Source organism: Pyricularia oryzae, chromosome 1, assembly GCF_000002495.2.
Source record: "Pyricularia oryzae 70-15 chromosome 1, whole genome shotgun sequence".
Classification (NCBI taxonomy): domain Eukaryota; kingdom Fungi; phylum Ascomycota; class Sordariomycetes; order Magnaporthales; family Pyriculariaceae; genus Pyricularia; species Pyricularia oryzae.
Window position 1 is genome coordinate 520,019 of NC_017844.1, and position 20,322 is coordinate 540,340.

Consider the following 20,322-nt stretch of genomic DNA (forward strand, 5'->3'; position numbering starts at 1 on the left):
CAACCCCATTTTGAATGTCAGGTCGATATTCCGGAATGTCGCACCGTAGGGCAAAAGTCTATCGAACTGAAATCTAGCGTGGACGATAAAAAAAAAAAAAAAAAAAAAGAGTCCTTGGGTGTGGAGAGAACGGTAATTATTAAAGAAGTTTAGACTGGTGAGTAGTTCGCTGTCTCTGGTCACTTTTGGCGCCTGGACTCTGCTTGCTCCATCGACGTGCGTTATGTCATAATCGGCCTGAGGACCTGGAAACGGGAATTGTTTTGCGTCCTGCCGTTCGTTCGTTTTGGTTTCCTCCTTCTCCATATCTCTCACGCATCCGTCCGTACTCCATATTACTAGTCTACCGTAGTCCTTTTGTCTCTTGTTCCAACTTTCTTGGTATTTATCTGGAGCTTGTATCTTGCCACCTTCTCCAACCACCGCCCTGCCTCCGTGCGTTACGGTAGATCTTCCCTGCCGAGCGCTTCTATTTGGGGTTATTTGCCTTATTTGCCTCCTCCATGATTTCGCCATCTGTCTTCCATAATACCACCTGCAATTATTAGGGGTCTCTTCCCCGCCCCGTACAAATCTACAAGCATCCGACCAGGTCCAACCAAGCATTTTTCGCACGAGTCAAGGCCCGGTGTTCCCCTCTACCCGACTGCATCTGGCGCGACACGACTGACCCGAATTGTCTCCTGTTTTTTTTTTCGTCTGTGTCGATTTCTTTCATCTTGACCTTTCGACTCCCCGAGAAAAGTTTCATCCGCTTTTTCCCTGCCGCCACTAGGGTTCCCCGAGACTTAATACCGATAAAAGCAAAAAAATAAAGAAAAAAAAAGCATCCCAGACATCGAACCAAGACCACGGCATACTGCGGACGCCGTGGGACAAAGGGAAAAAAAAGCCCCTTGTTTTGCGAATGCGCGGGGAACTGGAAGCTTGGCGGAACCTTTCAAGTTTCTTTATCGGTGTCTACTTTTAGATTCTATCAGAAGGGTAAGTAGCGAAAAACCTTATCCGTGGATTTCGAACGTATCCGTCCGGTCAACACCCCTGGCTTTCGCCATTATTCACCTTGAGCGCCCCTTTCAATACCTTTATATACACACATACACACAAACAAGCATACCAATACACACGGCGGGCGCGCACATACACACTACATATTACCGCAGCACCGGTGAGGTCGGTTGTCCAATCCAGGGCAGATCTTATCGTGCCCTCGGCTGTCTGCCAAGGTTGTGCGCGTGCGCTGTGGTGGTGCACGACACCGTCATCGAGCAGCTTGTTTGCACTTGGTCTCGCAGAAGGGAAAATCAAGTTGCCCGCCGCCGTGGTACTTGGTCGCACCATCATTCATTGGTCTAGTCTAGTTTGGCTGGGCTCGCTCCCAACTGCACTACCTGCCTCCTACAGTACCTACACCTCCATCTACTTTCGTACCACCCCCCTGATGGGCGTAGAGCACGACACACAAGCTTTCAACAGAAAACCCCCTTCCCTTTTGCTCTAAAGTCGTGCGCTCCTCGGCATAGCCTTGTCTTGGTCAGGGGTCTTGTCCCTTGTCTGGAAAATCCGTGCTAGTGAATCGATCAGTCAGTCAACTTGACTTTTTGCACGTACCTAGCAAGCCAGGACAGACAGGCAGGTGACAGTGCAAGTTGTTGTCAGAACGCATTAAAATGCTCCGCCACCCTAGACTGGCTCGGGAGACATCGCAGTTCATGTCTTGATTGCTTGTTGGTGTCGCAAAGACCTGATTGTGGTGAAAACCCCGCGCCCAAAGGGGAGTTCAGGATTGCGCAGAAGAAAAAGGAAGAAGAAAAGAAAGACGAACATATACCTGCTTGCGGCCTACAGACAGTATACGTTTGTTGATCCTCCTGCGTCAGTTTTGATGCTACCAGCCCAAGTGGTGTCATATGTTCCTCGAAGCATTTTCTCAAGTCCGTAAACAAAACAAAAAAGAACAAAAGAAAAACAAAGAGTACACAAACATCCTCTACAAGTGGAAGACGGAAGAAAAGAAATCGGCACATAACCATACAACACCTACCTCACCTATCCCTACTCGCCTGATTGAATTTTACCCAGGACCGGGAGTTTTTCGTGGATCCGGTATCCCAGTCTCCCGCGTTTCGTCGCTCCAACGATAAGGAAGTCGATTGATTGCGCTGCAACGTCAACGCACCCACGCCAGCCAACCAGCGGCGGGTCCAGTCCACAGCGGACCAGGCCAGACACAGCCTACACTCCCACTCATTCATGCTGGGCCACCGTTGAAACGACGCAACTTCCATCTTGATCTTGCCAACCTAACCTACCCACCTCCACTGCACTACCTTACACCTTACCTTACCTACAACCCAACCTTTGCCATGCTGACCTACCTACCCAATCCAACACTAGACTAACTTTCCATCGTGTGCATGCAGTTTTGCATCATTGTTGCCACTTGTTTTCCTTTCCCATCGAAAGTTTTCTTCTTGTCTTGGTCAAATTGAAGAGCCGCGCGCTCGCCTTATTTGAGCCGGCCTGTCTGCGATCGTGCCCGCCGCTCTCCACCGCCGACCGGGCACAGCCAGAATAAACACACCAGACCATCTCAGACTGGCACAAAAATGGCCACAGTAATCGGCGATTTCGCCTCGGACCCCTCGAGGTTCCGTCACAATATGGTATTTCAACCGCAGCCGCCTCAACTATCGCAATCGCATTCCCACCATCACCATCAACAGCAACAGCATCAGCAGCACCACCAGCAATCTTACCGCTCTTCCAACCAACCCTGGGAGAGCGCTCACACCACGTCTTCTGTCCCGCGACAAGAACCTCAACCCACCGAAACCAGCCCATCAATACCGACGCCGTCATCATCCGTCGCGTCCTCGACCCCACGTAGCAACTATACAACGTCGGCACCAATAGCAAACCAAACTAGGCCGTCATCGGCCGACCGCCAACTCCAGAAGCAACCTGCGCCACCCGACGACGACTCGGGCGCCTCGCGCTTCCCGACCCCTCCCGACTCCTCCTCTCCAAGCGTGTCTAATTTGGGCGGTGTCCACTCGCAAAAGCATGTCGGCACCGATCAGCCACACCCGCACTCGCAACCGGATCCCGAGTACATGGACACGTCGGCCGATGCTACAGAAGTTGCTGTCGTTACTGCCCCATCTTCGGACCCTCCATCCACGGCTGCCTCCGATGCGACCGTAGTGCCGCCATTTTCAGACACGACTGCCGCTCCTGCAGCTGCCGCAGGGCCAACTGAGCAGTTCTCGGCCGCGTCGTCTGCAAGCAGTAAGCCTGCACACTCAATTCCGTCACCCGTCAGTGACAGCTTTCCTTCCCATTGGGCCCCGAGCCCAGCGCCCAACTCGCCAACGCGAGCTGCCCAAACACAGCAGACTACAGTCCGGATTCGTGACCTTTCACACATCCAATCTCTTGCACGTGCCGATCTCGTCACGGGCGGCAACAATAATGGAGGGATCCTGAATGTCGACCCACCACTCTCCCAGATGAAATATGATATCAGCGAAATGCCGATTGGTGATGTTATCGAGATGGTGGCTGCGCTTCTCACCAAGATCACGACGACCAACGATCTCCAGCATGATGCTTTGAGCCGAAATGCAACGCATCAACGACAAGCGCAAGCGGCGCAGCAACAGCAGCAGCAAGACGGGAATGGTGAGGGCAGTAGCAAAGGGGATGGAGTGATCACTGCCAACAGCAACAGCAGCGGCAACGGCAGCAGTCCGTACGCGAACAGCGTGCTGGCTTTTCACGGGAAGAACGTACCTGCCATCACCATACTTAGCTACCTGAGCCGCATTCATAAGTATTGCCCCACTACGTTTGAGGTTTTCTTGAGCTTGCTGGTTTATTTTGATCGGATGACAGAAAGAGTCAACGATCTGGTGGTACGGAGCGAGCAGGAAAAGAAGGAGGCTGAGGCCAAGGCAAAGAACCAGGGAGATGTCGTTATGGATAATGATGGTGGCGGTGCCCAAGACGATGAAATGGACGAGGACCTCGCCGACAGCGACGACGAGGGAGAGGCTCCTACAAAACATAGCTCAAACAACGGCGATGCTGGCGTTGCCGGGTCTAGGGAGGCTCTGAGGGAGTCTGCGACTTCAACACCGCCCCCGCCGGCTCTGAGCAGCACAGCGACTTATTTTGTCGTGGATAGCTATAACATCCACCGACTTATCATTGCGGGGGTGACATGCGCGAGCAAGTTTTTCTCGGATGTGTTTTACACCAATTCGAGATATGCCAAGGTATGCTATAAAAATCTGCCCTGTGTCGTGCTAAAAGACGAGAAGAAAAAGAATGCATCTCACTAACATACGCTACAGGTCGGAGGTCTTCCGCTCGCCGAGCTAAACCATCTTGAGCTCCAATTTCTTCTCCTGAATGATTTCCGCCTCGCCGTCCCAGTCGAGGACCTAGAGGCATATGCAACCATGCTTGTCGAGTTTTATGCTAGAGACGTGGTTGCCCAACGCTCTAGACCTTCCTCAGACTGATGTACAATTGCGATTTAAGGGTCTCGGCTTGGTGTAGGGCGTAGGCCAATACAATGTGCCTGAGGGGCTACGGCTGCACGTTGACCCCTGAAATACGAGCTAGTCTGGCCGTCACGATGTACGCCACTCCCGGGGCATGTGTGGCTTTGTCCCCTGTTTGGCAGTACAAAAACCATACTTTGTGAAAGCGCAAAGACGCTAGGCAACTTGAGTGGATCAAGGCGCACAGCACACTACAGGGAATAGGCATGGCCTGTCAGCTCATGCGGCAGGCATAGAGACATATCTATTCTCTGGTATCATTATTTTATCCAAAGAGACAAGTTCTCCCTTCGCCGAAGTGCATAGTGAAGGGGATGGTAAAGACAACATCAAACTAGAATGGGGGCAAATTGGGTGCTCTCTGCAGTTTAGAGCGGAGGTGCAGCCTCTGGAAACTTATGGCTGAATCCCGTTTTTATTCGCATTTTGGGATTTTATGTTTAAACTGACTTGTTTCTTTCTTACATTGTTGAGGAGTAGGGGAAATTAAAGGGTCGTTTTTATAATGCTGATGACCTGTTGGTTGTTTATAATTTTCTATTGGACTCTTTTTATTCTTTCGCGTTGATGCGTTCTATGATAAAGGTGTGGGGTACTTATACAAATTACAAAGGTGTTTTGTTGGGAGTCTTGGAAGGAGCTTCTCCGGGCCGCCCTGACTTATTATCAACCCCACCAGGGGGTATCATGACGACCACCGGCAACCCTCTAGATTTGGATCGGGTTCTATACATCTTCTACCCGCCTCTGCTATGCCCCTCGGCTTCGTAGCACAGCGCCCGTAGGCAGCTCCTCCCGCTACCAGGCCCGGCCTCTTCCAACAGCGACGCGAGGCGGGCGAGGACGGCGTCTGCTATGGAATCCGGCACCTGTGTCGAACCAGAACTCTTCCACTGCTCCACATAGTGTCCCAGCCATGCACGGATGGGAGCCGTCGCGGGAAGGGCTAGGTCCGGGGTCACGAGGACGTAGGCCGACAGGACTGTCTTCCAGAGCCAAAGCTGGGGGTTGCCGTCGCCGTCGTGGTGGTTTTGCCCGGGGGAATGGAGCAGCCAGCGAAGGATTTGCAGGTTTTCCAAGGAGGAAGAGGCGCCGCGGGTGCGTCCCGCCATGGCGTGGATGAGGAGGTGCGCGACTGTGGCGTAGCCCTTTGGTCGGATGGAAGAAGAGGAGTCCGTGTCCACGGCGGCTCTCTCGGCTGTGAAGTAGCGTGGCTGCAGGCGGGTCGGGTCGTCGGGCTGCGGTTGGAAGAGAGGGGTTTCGGGGTTGGGGAAAGGGGGGCTGCTGCTCTGCTGGGCGCTGGCGGTTCGGGCTTTGGACAAAAGGGATAGTATACTGTTGTCACATGCAAGAGAAGAAAGTGATGTGGTGTCAATTTCCGAGGGAAACGATGTGATTAAAACGGGAAAAGTTCCTCACCCGCCTACCCAAAAAAAAAAAAAAAAAAAAAGAAGGACTTACATTAAAGCCAGGTGCGGTAGCATCTGAGATGAGCACTGGGATCCAGCCCCTCCCACCACAGCCGACCTCGCATCGACGACAGCAAAAAGGCCACGCAGGTGGGTGGCGGCAGCTTCCGGGTTATCCATGGCGGCCTCGACGACTGCCAGGCACAAGATGGCGCCCGCGTAGATGTCGTTGCCATCGTCGTCCTCGTCCGCGGTGGAGGCAACGTGATGATGATGATGATGATGATGCTGATGCTGCTGCGGCTTGAGGGCCTGCATCATCTCGACCTTGTGGTACAAGCACGCCTGCTCGAGCGCCGGGCCCACGGAGCAGCCCTGCTGGAGGTACAGGTGCATGCACGCCCAGAGCATCATGGTGTGCATGTGCAGCGGCCCTCTCCCGGGCGCGGGTGTGGCAGCCCTGCGGAGGGGGGTGGGGATCATGTCGGCGATGGCTTGCCGGTAGCGGTTGGAGTGTTGCAGGATCTCGTGGGAGTTGAACGGGAGGTCGATGCCAGCGTGTCCCGCCCAGTCTGGCTGCACTGGTGGTGGTAGTAATGGTGGTGACTGCCAAGCAAAGGGTTGTGGTGGGAGCAGTAGTGGACCAGCCGGCATGTATGGCGTTGATGACCCAGAAACAGGTGAGGGCGTCGTTGGATAGCTGTCATCGTTGTAGTGACAGTCGGTCCCTTTGACTAGACATTTTGTGCTACGTCAAGACATGTAATGCTGGTGTTAGAGGGGCTGGTCATTTCTGGTGGAGGGGTCTGCGTGGTAGGCATATTAGAATAGTTAATCACCATATTGGCTTCGATTCATCACAGCGGATATGCCGTTTCTTGCATGTCGAGCAGCCAGTCCGACTCCGTTTATGTGTTGCCCTTTTTCTTTGTGGTTGCCCACTAGGTCCGGGCTCGTCCCCCTTTGATTCTCCCATCTTTTTTTTTTGTTTTTCTTTTCTTTTTTTCTTGGCTTGGTTATCTGTCAAAGGAAATAAGAAACACACGGCAGTAAATACCTGCATGGGGGGAAATATCTGAAGCCTGAAACTTTTAATCGACATTTCCTATTGGTAAATATTTATGCGTTGCTTTTATACACTCGAGATATAAAGCCTTTTTTTTTCGGGATGTTTGTACGTTCACATCAATGCCCGGAGGCCGGATCTAAGCCCCTGCGCAACGGCGGAGATGACATATCGTCTCCCGGAGTTCAATCCCCATGACCACCGGGTTTGACGGGATTTTGACATCGCCACCACGACTAGGCAACAAAATGGAGTTTTGGTATGCGTGCCTTGCTTCGCCTACGATAAGCTTGGCCTATTTTCTGTTGACATTTTTAATGCAGTCATGTTTGACGCGTTTGCAAGGCGAGCTGTAAGTGGGATTTCGCCATGGGGGCCAGGTTTCAGTGACCCCACAGATCTAAGCCCGACGGCACTCTTGTGCTCGGCAGAGTAAGATGCGGCCTTTTCGATTCTAGAAAGGCATGGTAAATGGGACGCATTGGCTGATTGAAAAGCGTAATGCCCTGTTATTTCGGACATTTTCTTATTTTTGTCTCTGTCTATATCGCTCGTGTCGTATTCCTTCTGAGCCATGCGGCGATGTGAACAATCGCCGGTGAATGGGTTGGCAACTTGGAGCTGACACATGCCATTGCCCTAGATTTTGGGGGTAGCAATGTAACGTTGAAAAATCCCACAAGTTCGTTTGGCAGCGAAGAAAAATAAGACAGAAATGTTACTGGAGCCTAGAGATCGTAAATTCCACTAGATGGCGAGGCAGATTGTTCAAAGAGGCGGTGGTAGGGTTGTTCGGTTGTCCATCTCGATTCTTGTTGTTTGTTCCTGATTGCGACGCTCAGGTACGAGAAATCGAGTTAGGCTACACAGTGTACCGGCAAGCCATTACTGTGATCATGTACGTTGCTTGCGCCGGTTGCAACCCTAGGGTCGCCATTTCCGCTCCTTACTCCGGCCACTTTTCCACGGAGGCTTGTCAATCATGATTGATTTGCGTATGATATTTCACAATGTCGCTTTCGGATTCAGCCTGTCCCGACTGGCTACAGACTTTGTGCCGGAGGATCACGACGCTCGAGTTGCTCACTACAATGGCCAAAGACGGCAACTGTACCCCACTGGTCTAAAGACATGATTGCGATCCGAGGTGCTCTTGGAATTTTCATCGCAATTTCGAGAATCGATCTGGTCCATCATCACCCTTGTAGAACCAGTGTTTTCTTTTTTTGTTCTTTTTGTCTTATTAATGACATCGATCTACGATCGTCGCGCTCGTGATCATGCAGATGCTCCAGCGAAAGCAGCTCCAGAAAGAACCAGGCCTCGTCCTCTCTACCTTCTCACCCCTCACTAACCAAATAAAGCACAGCGCGCGGCGAAATCCTCATACTCAAAAGATTACCCTTGGCGACACTGCCGCCCGGTTAGGTTTCGGAATGTAATCGCCCCTCCAAAGCTCTGATCATGGTTTCTGGCTGCTGGGCAAAAGATTACCGAGCCGCGCGGCTGAAAATATTGCTATGTCATTGACAGACACTCCTCCGGCAAGTTTGCTGTGCGTCAGCTTGTCTTCGGGCTTCCCGCGCGGAGGTGTGCGTTAGGGCTGGGCTCGGCGTCAGCAAAGAAAGTCGACTCATACCCCGGGTTGGGGGGAGGAGGGGCTCGCCAATCACACGCTGCATGAGCTTTTGAGCCTTGTTGTTGTTGTTGCTTATTTGTGCCCGCGGACTTATCGGTCAATTATTAATTAACCACTTCTCTTTTCTTTTGGCAAGGCTGATTTCCGGAGAAAGCATAGTGACGTCGTCCTGAGACGTGCGGGTCCTAATCTAGTTCTAGATGTGTCTTGACAGGGCTTGCTGACTGGGTCGCCAAATCGTTGACAAGAATTGATTTAGACCTGATGTATGCTTTAGCAAAATGTCTTGACTTTGAACATCCACAAAGACACACGTTGGGAGGGTGAACAACTCGAATGGTTACGCGGCAGGAGATGCAGACGATTCAAATGGATCCGGAGCCGAGTAGGATCGACGGGTGGACGCGCGGAAGGATATCATCTGGCCTTCTAGAACTAGAACTAAATGAAATGCTATGACATTCTGGTCTAATTTTGGAATTAAAGCTCCTCTTATAAATGTTACCTCAAAGGGTGCTTGGGGTGCTAGTCATAAGGTCCCTGATCAGCAGTTTGCGCCAAGAGATCTTTATCTGAAAACAATGCCAAAATGGAGTAAGGATGTTGCTGGATGCGGCCTTGGCGAATCACATCATGTCTAATATCAGAACCCCAAAATAATATACTGCTGGGCTCGCTAGAATTGTATAAACAGTCTCAACGACATACATTCAGAGAACTCTACGTACGTAGGACATGGTCAATCGGCTGCTGCCAATCACTCATATACGCCAACAGCAGAGAGAGGTTCAACTGGCCTAATATGCATGTATTATTGTCGATTTTAACACGACCATGAGCTTGACCAAATATGCCCCCTTTGTTTTAAGCCCAGATTAGCCTCTCATTTCTTAATAGACTTGAACGCAAACCCACTCAAGTAACAGCGATCAAGTCGACCTGACGAAACAGTATGGAACCATGCTAACCGGCTCTTGACTCGACCCCGGCAAATTTTCATCTCCTTCCGGGGTATCCTTTGTTAGCTTTGCTATCATTATAATTCTATACTAACAATTGCAGATTCACCTCTTTCAAGTGAATATAAAAGGCCTGGTTGCGCTTCTTTTGTTGCACGATATTCTATTCCAAATCAGACAATTCAACAAGCTTCAACGGTCACTACCTTCTACTTCATTAATCTCACCACTCTTTTATACCCACCTCCCACTCTTTTTATCAGAACCGGTTTCTTTAAAAATTACCACTACCGCCAAGATGCAGTACCCCGTCGTTCTCGCCATTACCATGCTCATCTCGCTCGGCCAGGCTGGTTCCGGTATTTCTTTCTCTCTTTCTCGATCAACATTTTCGATTTCACAAAGGATACTAATCATGATTTTTTTATTTTCCAATATAGCTCGCACCAATGAGGTGGCCAAGCAACCCTTTGTGGTGAGGAACATTGGTGACAACTGGGGTAAGGACATCCGTCCCTGTTGCTATTTAGCTGGATATGGAATACCAGAACAGGGCTGACGTATTTTGATAAAAAAAACGAACAGTCACCAAAGTCAAGAGAGACGGTGTAGACGGCGACGACGAGGCCGATATCGTCCCGAGGGGCCTTTTCGGTCTCCACCCCGGCCGCGGTTGCGTGCACGATGGCATTCAAGGAACTTGCAACCCTTTTGGCAAATGTGAGCTGATCGGCAAGGCGGGCGAGGACAAGAATGGCAAGCCTAGGAAGGTTTTGGACGACAACTGTCTTGTCAACTAAACGTCGGGAGCGTGCCAAGCTTGTTGGGCGGGTTGTCTATATTTCTTGCTGGTTCTGTTGAACATATTGTTAGCTCGTCCAATTGATAGCTCAAAGAAACGCTTTTTTTTATTTTATTGTCTACATTCCAGATGATAGTCATGGGTATCAGCTGTTATCGTTGGAAGGTTATCTGCACAAACAACCAAAGTAGTCCATGCGGCCAAAGGTCTCGTGCATGTATCCTCACGACCGACTTTCAAGACCATGCAAATGAGCAAGGCATCGCTGGTACTCGGGTCCCAAGAATTCAAGCATGGTCCAAACCTCAACACCCTGGAATCAACACACAAAGCCCGGATCCGTTCGCCCCAGATCCCGAGGTGGTGGGTAGACGCGACTCTTTGCCCACTCGTAGTGGCTCACCAGGTCCGGCCAGATGGTCCTGTTCCTCAACGGGCGCCGATATATCTCCACCGACAGCTCCTCCACTGCCTCGTCCGAACGAACCTTGCCGGCCGCGACGCACCAGGTCTTGTCCTCTGCGTCGTGGAGGTAGTGCTCCTTGAGCTCGTACAGCATCTTGATGTTCCGAAACGTAGCGACCAGCGTCCAGATCCACGAGTCCCTCAGCTCATCGTCGAGGCTGAACACCCTGCCCTCGCGGCCGATGGCGACGCCCTTGACGGCGAGGTGGTGGACCTTGTCGGAGAAGCCGGCCACGATAAAGTGCGCACACCGCTCGTGGAAGCGCGCCACCCGGTCCGCGTCAAAGTCGCGGGTTTTGTCGAACCGGACGAACCCGCGTGGCACGGCAAGGGTGTCCGGCACGAGGCCCAGGGCGACGAACTGGGATTTCCGATTGGCCTGGAGGGCACTGTACAGATTTCGCCTGCGCTGGGACAGATACGGACCCGGGATGGCCACCCAGCGGTATCTGTCGCCCTCGCTGTGGCGGTCGTCTGGGATGCTCCGTATGTCAAAGTCGAGCAGAAGGGGCTCGGAGACAAGATGTCGCCATACGAGGAATCGCACCTCGGCGGGCAGTAGACGGAATTGGGGGATTGATTCACTATCAGTTTTCGCACTTGAACTTTCGGAATTGGTCATGATCTGGGCTTCTTGAAGACGACGTCTATACAAGGAGAGGCGCTAATGATGTTCATCTCTAGTGGATTTACTTGGGGGGTGGGGTGGGCCCCGTTTGAGTTACTGTGTTGGTCTTTATAGCAGCCAACGGCAAACCTCTGCTCCGCCAGCAGGCAGCAGGCAGCTGTCAGTACCAGGTACAACCCCTGCTGCCATCCATAGCTGAATCCGACCCCTGGTACGGAATTATCAGCTGCTTGCCAAATGAGCTAACATTAACATGCTAAAAGCGAACTTTTTGCCTTGCTTTCTTTGTTGCTCAGCGGAGTGAGATTTTTTTTTTTTTAAAAAAAAAAAAAAATACAACACCGAGGATTCCCTAGCGGTCACTCACCTGAGTACTAGTTCGGCCCTCACTAACTTGGTACTGGAGAAAAATCGCTGGATATGGGGTCCAAAGCGCCCAGAAACGGACGTTCTTGCTCCCCATGCTCCCAGCCAAACCTCTGCTCTACCGTCTTGATCACGTTTCTAAGCTCTCCACCACCTTGTGAGATTCAGGCTTGCACTGCTGGCTGCTAACAGCATCAAATGATTTTTGGGCAGTGGTAACAGAGCAATTGGTGAGGCGATGTGCCACCGAGGCCGAAAATCGACGCGGTGGCCTCAGACCTGACCCGAAGCGATCTTTGTTCGGACCCACAGGGCACGGGAGCGCGCGTTCAGGGGTGAGCCCTGAGACTAAATCGGTCGCTTTAAATGTTGATTCATGGGCAGACATGCGTGTAAGGAGATCACGTATTTAACCACGTGATATTATAACACGTAAAAAAATCTTCAACCGATTTTAACGAATATATAAATAGTTAAAAATGAAAAAACTAAATTACGTTTAATTTGTTATATTATTTTTACCGATCGCAGCGATTATACGATTCCTATTAATATTAATTAATATTGTTAATTTAGGCAATATAAATAAATTAAATAAAGGTATTTAAATTGCTAATTCCCTCGGCCAACGCCGTATTCGGAAATAGCAACGAAAATATTATAATAATTATAAATTCCGTACGCCAACGCGTTTAAAATTTATAAATTATTATTACGTAAATTTTTAAAAATACCGGTTAAATCGTTATAATTTAAATTTCCTGGAATTTTACCACCCGGGTTATATCGCTAACCAATATCCGTTCCAAACCGCTATTTTAAACGAAAAAAAACGTCATATCGAATACAAACCCGTTAAACCGACATATATAATAAATATAATTTACAATTCCGAATATATTCGAAAACCCCAACGAAAATAAGTTTTTGGACCATATATTTAAAAAATTTGGAATTCGTTCCATGTCACGGGCAGGCAGGGCGGACAGGTAGGTGCGGGCGATCAGGTAACAGGACAGAGTATATTGGCTATCTAGTCTTCCAGGTACAGGGTAGCAGGTGGTTGTTGACGAAGACGTAGCTCGAGGAGCTACATATCGGAGACTGCAGAGATTTCGCGTAGATATACGCGCGCGAGGCGCTCGGCCCTCGCGCCTTCACGTGACAGGGGTCATGACTAAGCGACAGCCCAGTGGCTGTCCTTCAGGTCTGTGACACGGGGCGTTATTTAATAATCGCCTGGAATATATATTAATATTAAAAAAAAGGAAAAAAAACAGCAAATATTATAATATATAATTTTATCGTTTTTGGCGATAACCGCCAAAAAACGGACGGTAAAAAAACGGGCGGGGGCGGGGATTTTTTCGCAAAAATACCCGGAAACGTATTTGTAATATCGTTTAAAAAACGGGTTTATTTTATGGCAAACCGCGAAATCGCCGGAATTTTATTTACCCGCGAAAATAAAACGCAAATAATCCAAATAAAATTTTGGCCGGATTATGTGAGGATCAGGCCCCTAGACCTACCCTCAGAATCACGTGAGGATCAGGCCCCTAGACCTACCCTCAGAATCACGACTCGGCTCCACACCGAGCCAGGGATCGGACAAGGATCCACTACCTCCGGATTTAAGCGCGTCTCTTGAGCGCGTCGACGATTGTAATTTCTCTCTTCTCTTCAGTTTAGAATTTTCGTCGATAGCGCCTAATACACTGAGGTTCTCCAATGTATGCCTGGCCGTGACAGATTACGCCGGCGGCGGGGCGGGGACGAAAAACGGTAATAATAAAAATATGTTTTATATATTATTATTAATTCCAAAAAATTAAACGAAAAATAAAATAAAAAATTATATATTTTTATTTTTGGTTTTATTAATTCGCGAAACGGGCCCGGAAACAAAACGTAATTTATTTTTATCGGGTAAAAAAATCCGGATTTGGCCGGTAAAACGCGAATTAATTGCAAACGATAATTTTAAAACGTTAACGTTTCGAAATTGGAAATTTTTGGCGGCGCGATCCGCTAAACCGGAAAATATAAAATCGGACATTTTTTCAATTATATTAATAATAATATATTTATTTGGTAATCGTTAAAAATAAACGGCGCATTTACGGTAACGTGGTAAAATATATGTCGGAAAAATAAAAAAAAAATTTATAAATCCAAAAGAAAATATTATATAAATGTCACGGGCAGGCAGGGCGGACAGGTAGGTGCGGGCGATCAGGTAACAGGACAGAGTATATTGGCTATCTAGTCTTCCAGGTACAGGGTAGCAGGTGGTTGTTGACGAAGACGTAGCTCGAGGAGCTACATATCGGAGACTGCAGAGATTTCGCGTAGATATACGCGCGCGAGGCGCTCGGCCCTCGCGCCTTCACGTGACAGGGGTCATGACTAAGCGACAGCCCAGTGGCTGTCCTTCAGGTCTGTGACAGTATTCCCCCCTTCCAGGCCGAGCTCCGTCACGGCCGGGGCCCGGGCTTATGGGGGTATCGACGGTGGAAATTCTTTACCAATTGAGCAGCGTTTTCCAGGTAATCGGCAGGTTCAGTCGTGGGTTCGCTATATCCAGCCCAACGGACGATATATTTCAGCCGGCGGCCTCCTCGGCCGCGGGTTTCCCAAAAGGAGTCGAGGATCTCTTCGACTTCGTATTCTCTCTCACCTTCCACTTCCAAATGGGGTGGCGGTGCAGGTTGTTGGCCCGGCAGGGGCTCAACGTCAGCAGGTTTTAGTCGGTTTATATTGAAAACAGGGTGTACTCTCATAGACGACGGCAGGTCCAAACGGTAGGCGTACGGGCTAATCACTTCAGAAATTCGGAAGGGTCCCAAGTTCTTCCAATCCAGTTTCTTCTGCGGGCGGGCGGTCTGGATGTTCCGTGCGTCTAACCACACATATTGGCCGACGGTAAGCCGGCGGGCCGGGGTACGGTGTCGGTTCGCCTGTTCTTCGTAACGGGCTTGGGCGGCGGTCATTTCGGCGCGGGCTTGTTCCAGAATGGCTTCCATTCGGGCGGCTAGCTTTTCGGCATCCCGCTGGGCGGGCAAAGGCTGGTTCAGGGGTACCGGCTCGAATCCCATGCGGGGATGGAATCCGTAAGTCGCGTAAAACGGGGAGGTTCCGGTGGTCTCGGACTTGTGGGAGTTGGCTGTGAATTCGGCGAGGGGAAGCCAACTTTCCCAATCATCTTGCAGGTAGGCCACATAAGCTCTCAAATATTGTTCCAGGGACGCGTTAAAACGCTCGGTCTGTCCGTCAGTCTCGGGGTGGTGAGCAGTGGATAGCAGGCTGTCGATTTTCAAACGGGTTGTCAGGTGTTTCCAAAACTTCGACACGAATTGGGTGCCTCTATCCGAAACTATCGTCAGGGGCAACCCGTGTAGTTTCCATACGTGGTGTAGGTACAGGTTGGCGGTGTCCTCGGCATTGCAGGTCCCTTTACAAGGGACGAAGTGTCTCATCTTAGTCAGGCGGTCTACGACCACTAGGATGGCGTCGTGGCCGTTGCTTTGCGGCAAATGTGTGATAAAATCCATCGACAGGTGTTGCCATGAGCGTTCAGGAGTGGGCAGGGGTCGCAGGAGGCCCTGGTGGCCTTCGCGGGACGGGTTGATTCGGCGGCAGGTCTGGCATTTCTTTACCCATAATGATACGTAATGTAGCATTCCGGGCCAGTAATATTCTCGGGACAGCAGGTCGTAGGTTTTTGCTTTGCCGGGGTGACCGGCGACGGGGGAGTCGTGGCAGCGGCGCAGGATCTCGGCTTTCAGATTATTCGAATCGGGTACGTACAGTCTATTGCGGTAATACAAATAGCCGGATCGTTCTTCGCATTCGGCCAATTGCAGCTTGGGGTGGCGGTCGGCGCCTGTCCTCAACGCTTCTAGGGCAGATTGCGTTATCGGGTCGGATTCGTATCCGGCGTCTAGTAGCTCTATCAGGTGTCTTGGCAATAGGGGTTTGTTTTGGCGGATTATGGGTTGTAACCGGGTGGGGCGGGCAGGTAAATTGTGTTCTTTCAGTACGACTTGTGTTTGGTGCTTAAGTCGTTCATCCCCCTCCTCAGGCATATCCTCTGACCTCCTGGTTAGTGCGTCGGGTTTCGCTCCTTGTTTCCCGGGTCGGTAGGTGATACGGAAATTAAATCTTGACAGGAATTCGGCCCATCGGGCTTGTCGGCGGTTGAGCATTTTCGTCGTCGTGAAATATTCCAGGTTGCGGTGGTCCGTAATTACTTGGACCGGGGACGACGTCCCTTCGAGTTCCGGGCGCCATTCTTCAAAACAGCGGATAATGGCTAGCAATTCTTTGTCGTAAATCTCGTAATTGCATTCGGTAGCTGTGTGTTTTTTCGAAAAGAACGCGACGGGGCGGAGTATTCCGTCGTCGCCGTATTGTGACAATATTCCCGCAGAAACATAATCGGAAGCGTCGGTCTCCAGGATCACATCCTTTTCCCAATCGAAGTGCGCCAGTACGGGGGCTTCGGTAAACTTTCTCTTCAGCAGTCGGAAGGCGGTTTCGCAGGCGCTATTCCATTCGAATGCGACGTCTTTCTTGGTCAATCTCGTCAAAGGGGCTACGATCTTTGAGAAATCTCGGATAAAGCGCCGGTAAAAGTTGCCAAACCCCAAAAATGCTTGTACGTCAGTAAGCTTTTTGGGTGTTTGCCAGTCCAGGACAGCGGTGATTTTTTCAGGGTCCATTTTTACGCCTTCGACGCCGACCAGCAGGCCCAGGAACTTGGTTTCCGTCACGAAGAATTCGCACTTCGCGGCGTTGGCGTATAGCCCGGCTTTCCTCAGGGCTTCCAGTACGAGTTTCAAATGTTCTTCGTGTTCTGTTCGGGTGCGGCTATAAATTAAAATGTCGTCCAGGTAGGCTGTACAAAATACGTCTAAGTATTCGCGCAGGGAGTCGTTTATATATCTCTGGAACGTCGCGGGGGCTCCCGTTAGCCCGAAAGGCATGACTAGGCTCTCGTATAAGCCGAATCTCGTGCGGAATGCCGTCAGGTATTCTTCCCCCTTTTTAATCCGAATATTGTTAAAAGCGGAAACGATATCGATTTTCGAGAAGAATTTCATGCCGGCCAGGTTGTTCAGGGTCTCTCGGACTAGCGGCAGCGGGTAACGGTCTTTTACGGTAATGTTATTCAGCGCGCGGTAATCCACGCAAAACCTCAACCCTCCTCCCTGCTTCTTCACGAACAAAACGGGCGAGGCGACGGATGACGAACTGGGTCTGATAAACCCTTTTTTCAACTCTGCGGTCAGCCATTCCTTAAGGGCTATCAGCTCTTCGCGGGACATGGCGTACAGGGGGCCGAACGGCGGCGTTTTTCCTTCTATAAGCGGGATATGGTGGTCGGACGGTCGGTGTGGGGGCAGCTTCTCGGCTTCTTGCGGGGAAAATACGTCCGCGAATTCCCGGATTGTTTCGGGCAGGGTCGGCCCGTTCCTATTTTGGGGGTCGGCGGCTAGGACCTCATCAATCTGTTTCAAGGTTACGGCGTACAGTCGGCAGGATCGGCGGCGGGCGTACATGCTCGCGGCTTGCAGGGAGATAGGGGCGATATCCATTTCGCGGAGGGACGGCGGTCGGTCAGCCTGGTACTGGGGGCGGCTTTTTTTTGGTACGGCGTGTAAAGCTTTAACCTTCTCCGGTTTGTCGGGCATATTGCAGTGTCGGCGGCAATAGTCGCTGTCAAACGTAATAACGTGTGACGCGAATCCAATCGTTGGATCGTGCTGCTTTAGCCAAGGCATTCCTAGCACAATGGGGTAGTGGGCTAGCTGTGTGACGAAGAACAGCGCGTTTTTCTGGATGTGGTCCTTGATTCTCAATTGTCCTCGGACATAATGGGTGCACTTCCCACTTTCGGCGGTCCTTCCGTCGAATACTTCGATGTCGAATGGGTTTCGCAGCGGATACATTTGTAGTTGGCGTTCTTCGGCCCATCCTTGGTCGAGGAAGCATTTTCCTTCCGCACCGCAATCGGTGAGGGCATAGGTTGGGAGGTTTTGGCCCCCCACTGTCAGTTCGGCAGGCAGGATCATCAGGTCGGATCGTTGGTTATATTCCTCTTCAACGGGGAACCCGTGAACGGCGGCGGCAGAAATGCGGATCGCCGGCGGTCTATGCGCGGCCTTGGCGGCCTGGGGGCGACTTATCCCAGGCGGGCTCCGTTTTTCGAACTTCGGCTGCTGGAGCGGCTGGCGTCCGAGCCGCGGCGGGGGTTTTTAGGGAGTTTGGTTTGTATCTGGCGCGGGGACCTGGACCTGGACCTGGATCGTTCGATCCCGGCCTGGTGCAGCCGCGTGCGGCGGGTATCCGGTTCCGGGCATTTGGCAACGAAATGTTCTTGGGATCCACAACGGTAACATAGCATGTTTTCCTTGCGGTTGTGGCGGCGTTGGCTGCTCAGGTCCATAGGGTCGTTAAGCGGGAGCTCCGCGTTTGGCTTGGGGGCGGCCCGCGGTATGTCGGGTTGGGTTCGGGGAGCCGCGCGCGCGGGGGGCGCTGCGGCCCGAGGGGTACGTGTCTGTCTATTTTTATACTGCTGGTGCTGGCGGTAGCGGTTATCCAAGCTTTGCAGGTGTCGGGTGAATTCGTGGTATTGGCGAGATGGGGCGGGGTTGTGGAGGAGCATGTCCTGGAGCTCTTCCGATATTCCCTGGAATAAAAGAGGGGGGAGGGCATCCTCCGGCATTTCTCCTTCCAAAGACAGGCGTTGGAACTCCGACAGATACTCGGCGAAATCTACGTTCCGCTGCTTCAGGGCATATAGTTTGTTTTGTGCGTTTTGGACGTGGTCGGGGTCCCCGAATGCCTCCTCTAGGTATTGGAGGAGATCCGTATAATCTCCGAATTGGGGTGTGCCTCCGACCATTTTGGGCAGGATCAGGTTGTACGCTTTACCGGACAGTCGACCGGCTACATAAATCAGGCGTGATTCGGGGTTGGGGAAGCGGTCTTTGTTTGAGGTCATCTTCCCCCGGATTTGGGTGGCGAAGCGGCGGAGGTCGGAGCGGGCGCCCGTAAATTTATCGGGGTCTGGAAGTCGTTCAGAAAGGCGGGCGGAGGCGGGATGTTCGGAAGCAGGCGGCGGAGTCGTTCCCATAGGAGTAACCATAAGGGGTTCAACAGGCGTGTTGGTAGTTGGGGCGGGGGTGGTTATGTGTACCGTGGGTAGCGTTACGGTCCGAACTTCCTTCAGTTCGGACCGTGTTTTCTCTAATTCGGCGAAAGCGGCATCCCGGGAGGTTATGGCGGAGGCCTTTTCCATGGCCATGGCCAGAATGTCGGCCTGCGCCTTGTCGCGGACACGGTCCGTTTCGGCGCGGGCGCGTTGGGTCTCGGCTTCCTGCATTTCTAGGCAGGAGTTCAGGCGGACGTTGCTATCGTGCAATAGTTGCAGCTTTTGGTAGGAATCGGAGATGTAAGACACCCATTGTTCAGGGTGTCCTTGTAGGTGTTCGATCAGTTCCTCGGTCGAATCGGTTAAGATCGGGGGTTGCAGTGACGCAGGCATCGCGGGCACCTAATGAAGGAGCTACGTAATGTCACGGGCAGGCAGGGCGGACAGGTAGGTGCGGGCGATCAGGTAACAGGACAGAGTATATTGGCTATCTAGTCTTCCAGGTACAGGGTAGCAGGTGGTTGTTGACGAAGACGTAGCTCGAGGAGCTACATATCGGAGACTGCAGAGATTTCGCGTAGATATACGCGCGCGAGGCGCTCGGCCCTCGCGCCTTCACGTGACAGGGGTCATGACTAAGCGACAGCCCAGTGGCTGTCCTTCAGGTCTGTGACAATAAACGAATTAAAACGGAATCGGTAATTATTATAATATAAAATTCCTATTAAATATTTTTATTATAGTGGTTATTAATAACAAATTAACCGTTTACGTATAATAAAAAAAATTTATTATAATTGGAAAATAATAAAATTATTTAAAAAAGGCCGGGAACGGTTATTTTAACGCATTTGTTTGCAACGTTAGAAAATTATACGATTTTCCAAATGCGGTTAATTTTTTTTTGTTATTTTATTAGCAATTATTTACGGTTTTATGGGAAAATATATTTGCAATTAATATAAAAAATAGTTTGTATTAATTTATGGGCAGATATGCGTGTAAGGAAATTACGTATTTAACCACGTGATTTTATAACACGTAAAAAAATTTTCAACCGATTTTAACGAGCATGTAGATAGTTAAAAATGAAGAGATTAGATTACGTTTAATTTGTTATATTGTTTTTACCGATCGCAGCGATTATACGATTCCTATTAACATTAAGCATATATTGTCCGGCGGTCCTTATTACCTGATTATAGTTGAGCCGCGTCCCCCCTTGACATTCGAAGTGGATACAAATCGGCCGCACCAT

At 50.7% G+C, this 20,322-nt stretch overlaps 4 protein-coding genes across 4 annotated transcripts; 2 read left to right on the forward strand and 2 right to left on the reverse strand.

Moving 5' to 3' along the window:
• Positions 1-319: 319 nt before the first annotated feature.
• On the forward strand, positions 320-6,847 carry MGG_02088 (uncharacterized protein). Its single transcript, XM_003708810.1, has 2 exons — positions 320-4,280; positions 4,359-6,847. The coding sequence occupies exons 1-2, from the start codon at positions 2,610-2,612 to the stop codon at positions 4,527-4,529; spliced, it is 1,842 nt and encodes a 613-aa protein (XP_003708858.1). The 5' UTR covers positions 320-2,609; the 3' UTR covers positions 4,530-6,847.
• Positions 5,080-7,599, reverse strand: MGG_02089 (uncharacterized protein). Its single transcript, XM_003708811.1, has 3 exons — positions 6,820-7,599; positions 6,033-6,728; positions 5,080-5,906 (listed from the first exon to the last, which is right to left on the reverse strand). The coding sequence occupies exons 1-3, from the start codon at positions 7,080-7,082 to the stop codon at positions 5,309-5,311; spliced, it is 1,557 nt and encodes a 518-aa protein (XP_003708859.1). The 5' UTR covers positions 7,083-7,599; the 3' UTR covers positions 5,080-5,308.
• Positions 7,600-9,919: 2,320 nt separating this feature from the next.
• Positions 9,920-10,547, forward strand: MGG_02090 (uncharacterized protein). The gene is made up of 3 exons (XM_003708812.1): positions 9,920-10,003; positions 10,085-10,144; positions 10,230-10,547. Exons 1-3 carry the CDS (start codon positions 9,943-9,945, stop codon positions 10,442-10,444), a joined length of 336 nt encoding a protein of 111 aa, XP_003708860.1. The 5' UTR covers positions 9,920-9,942; the 3' UTR covers positions 10,445-10,547.
• Positions 10,548-10,765: 218 nt separating this feature from the next.
• On the reverse strand, positions 10,766-12,002 carry MGG_02091 (uncharacterized protein; the record flags this gene model as incomplete). The annotated part of the gene is made up of 3 exons (XM_003708813.1): positions 10,766-11,385; positions 11,714-11,747; positions 11,907-12,002. 3 exons carry the CDS (start codon positions 12,000-12,002, stop codon positions 10,766-10,768), a joined length of 750 nt encoding a protein of 249 aa, XP_003708861.1.
• Between the last annotated feature and the right edge of the window lie 8,320 nt (positions 12,003-20,322).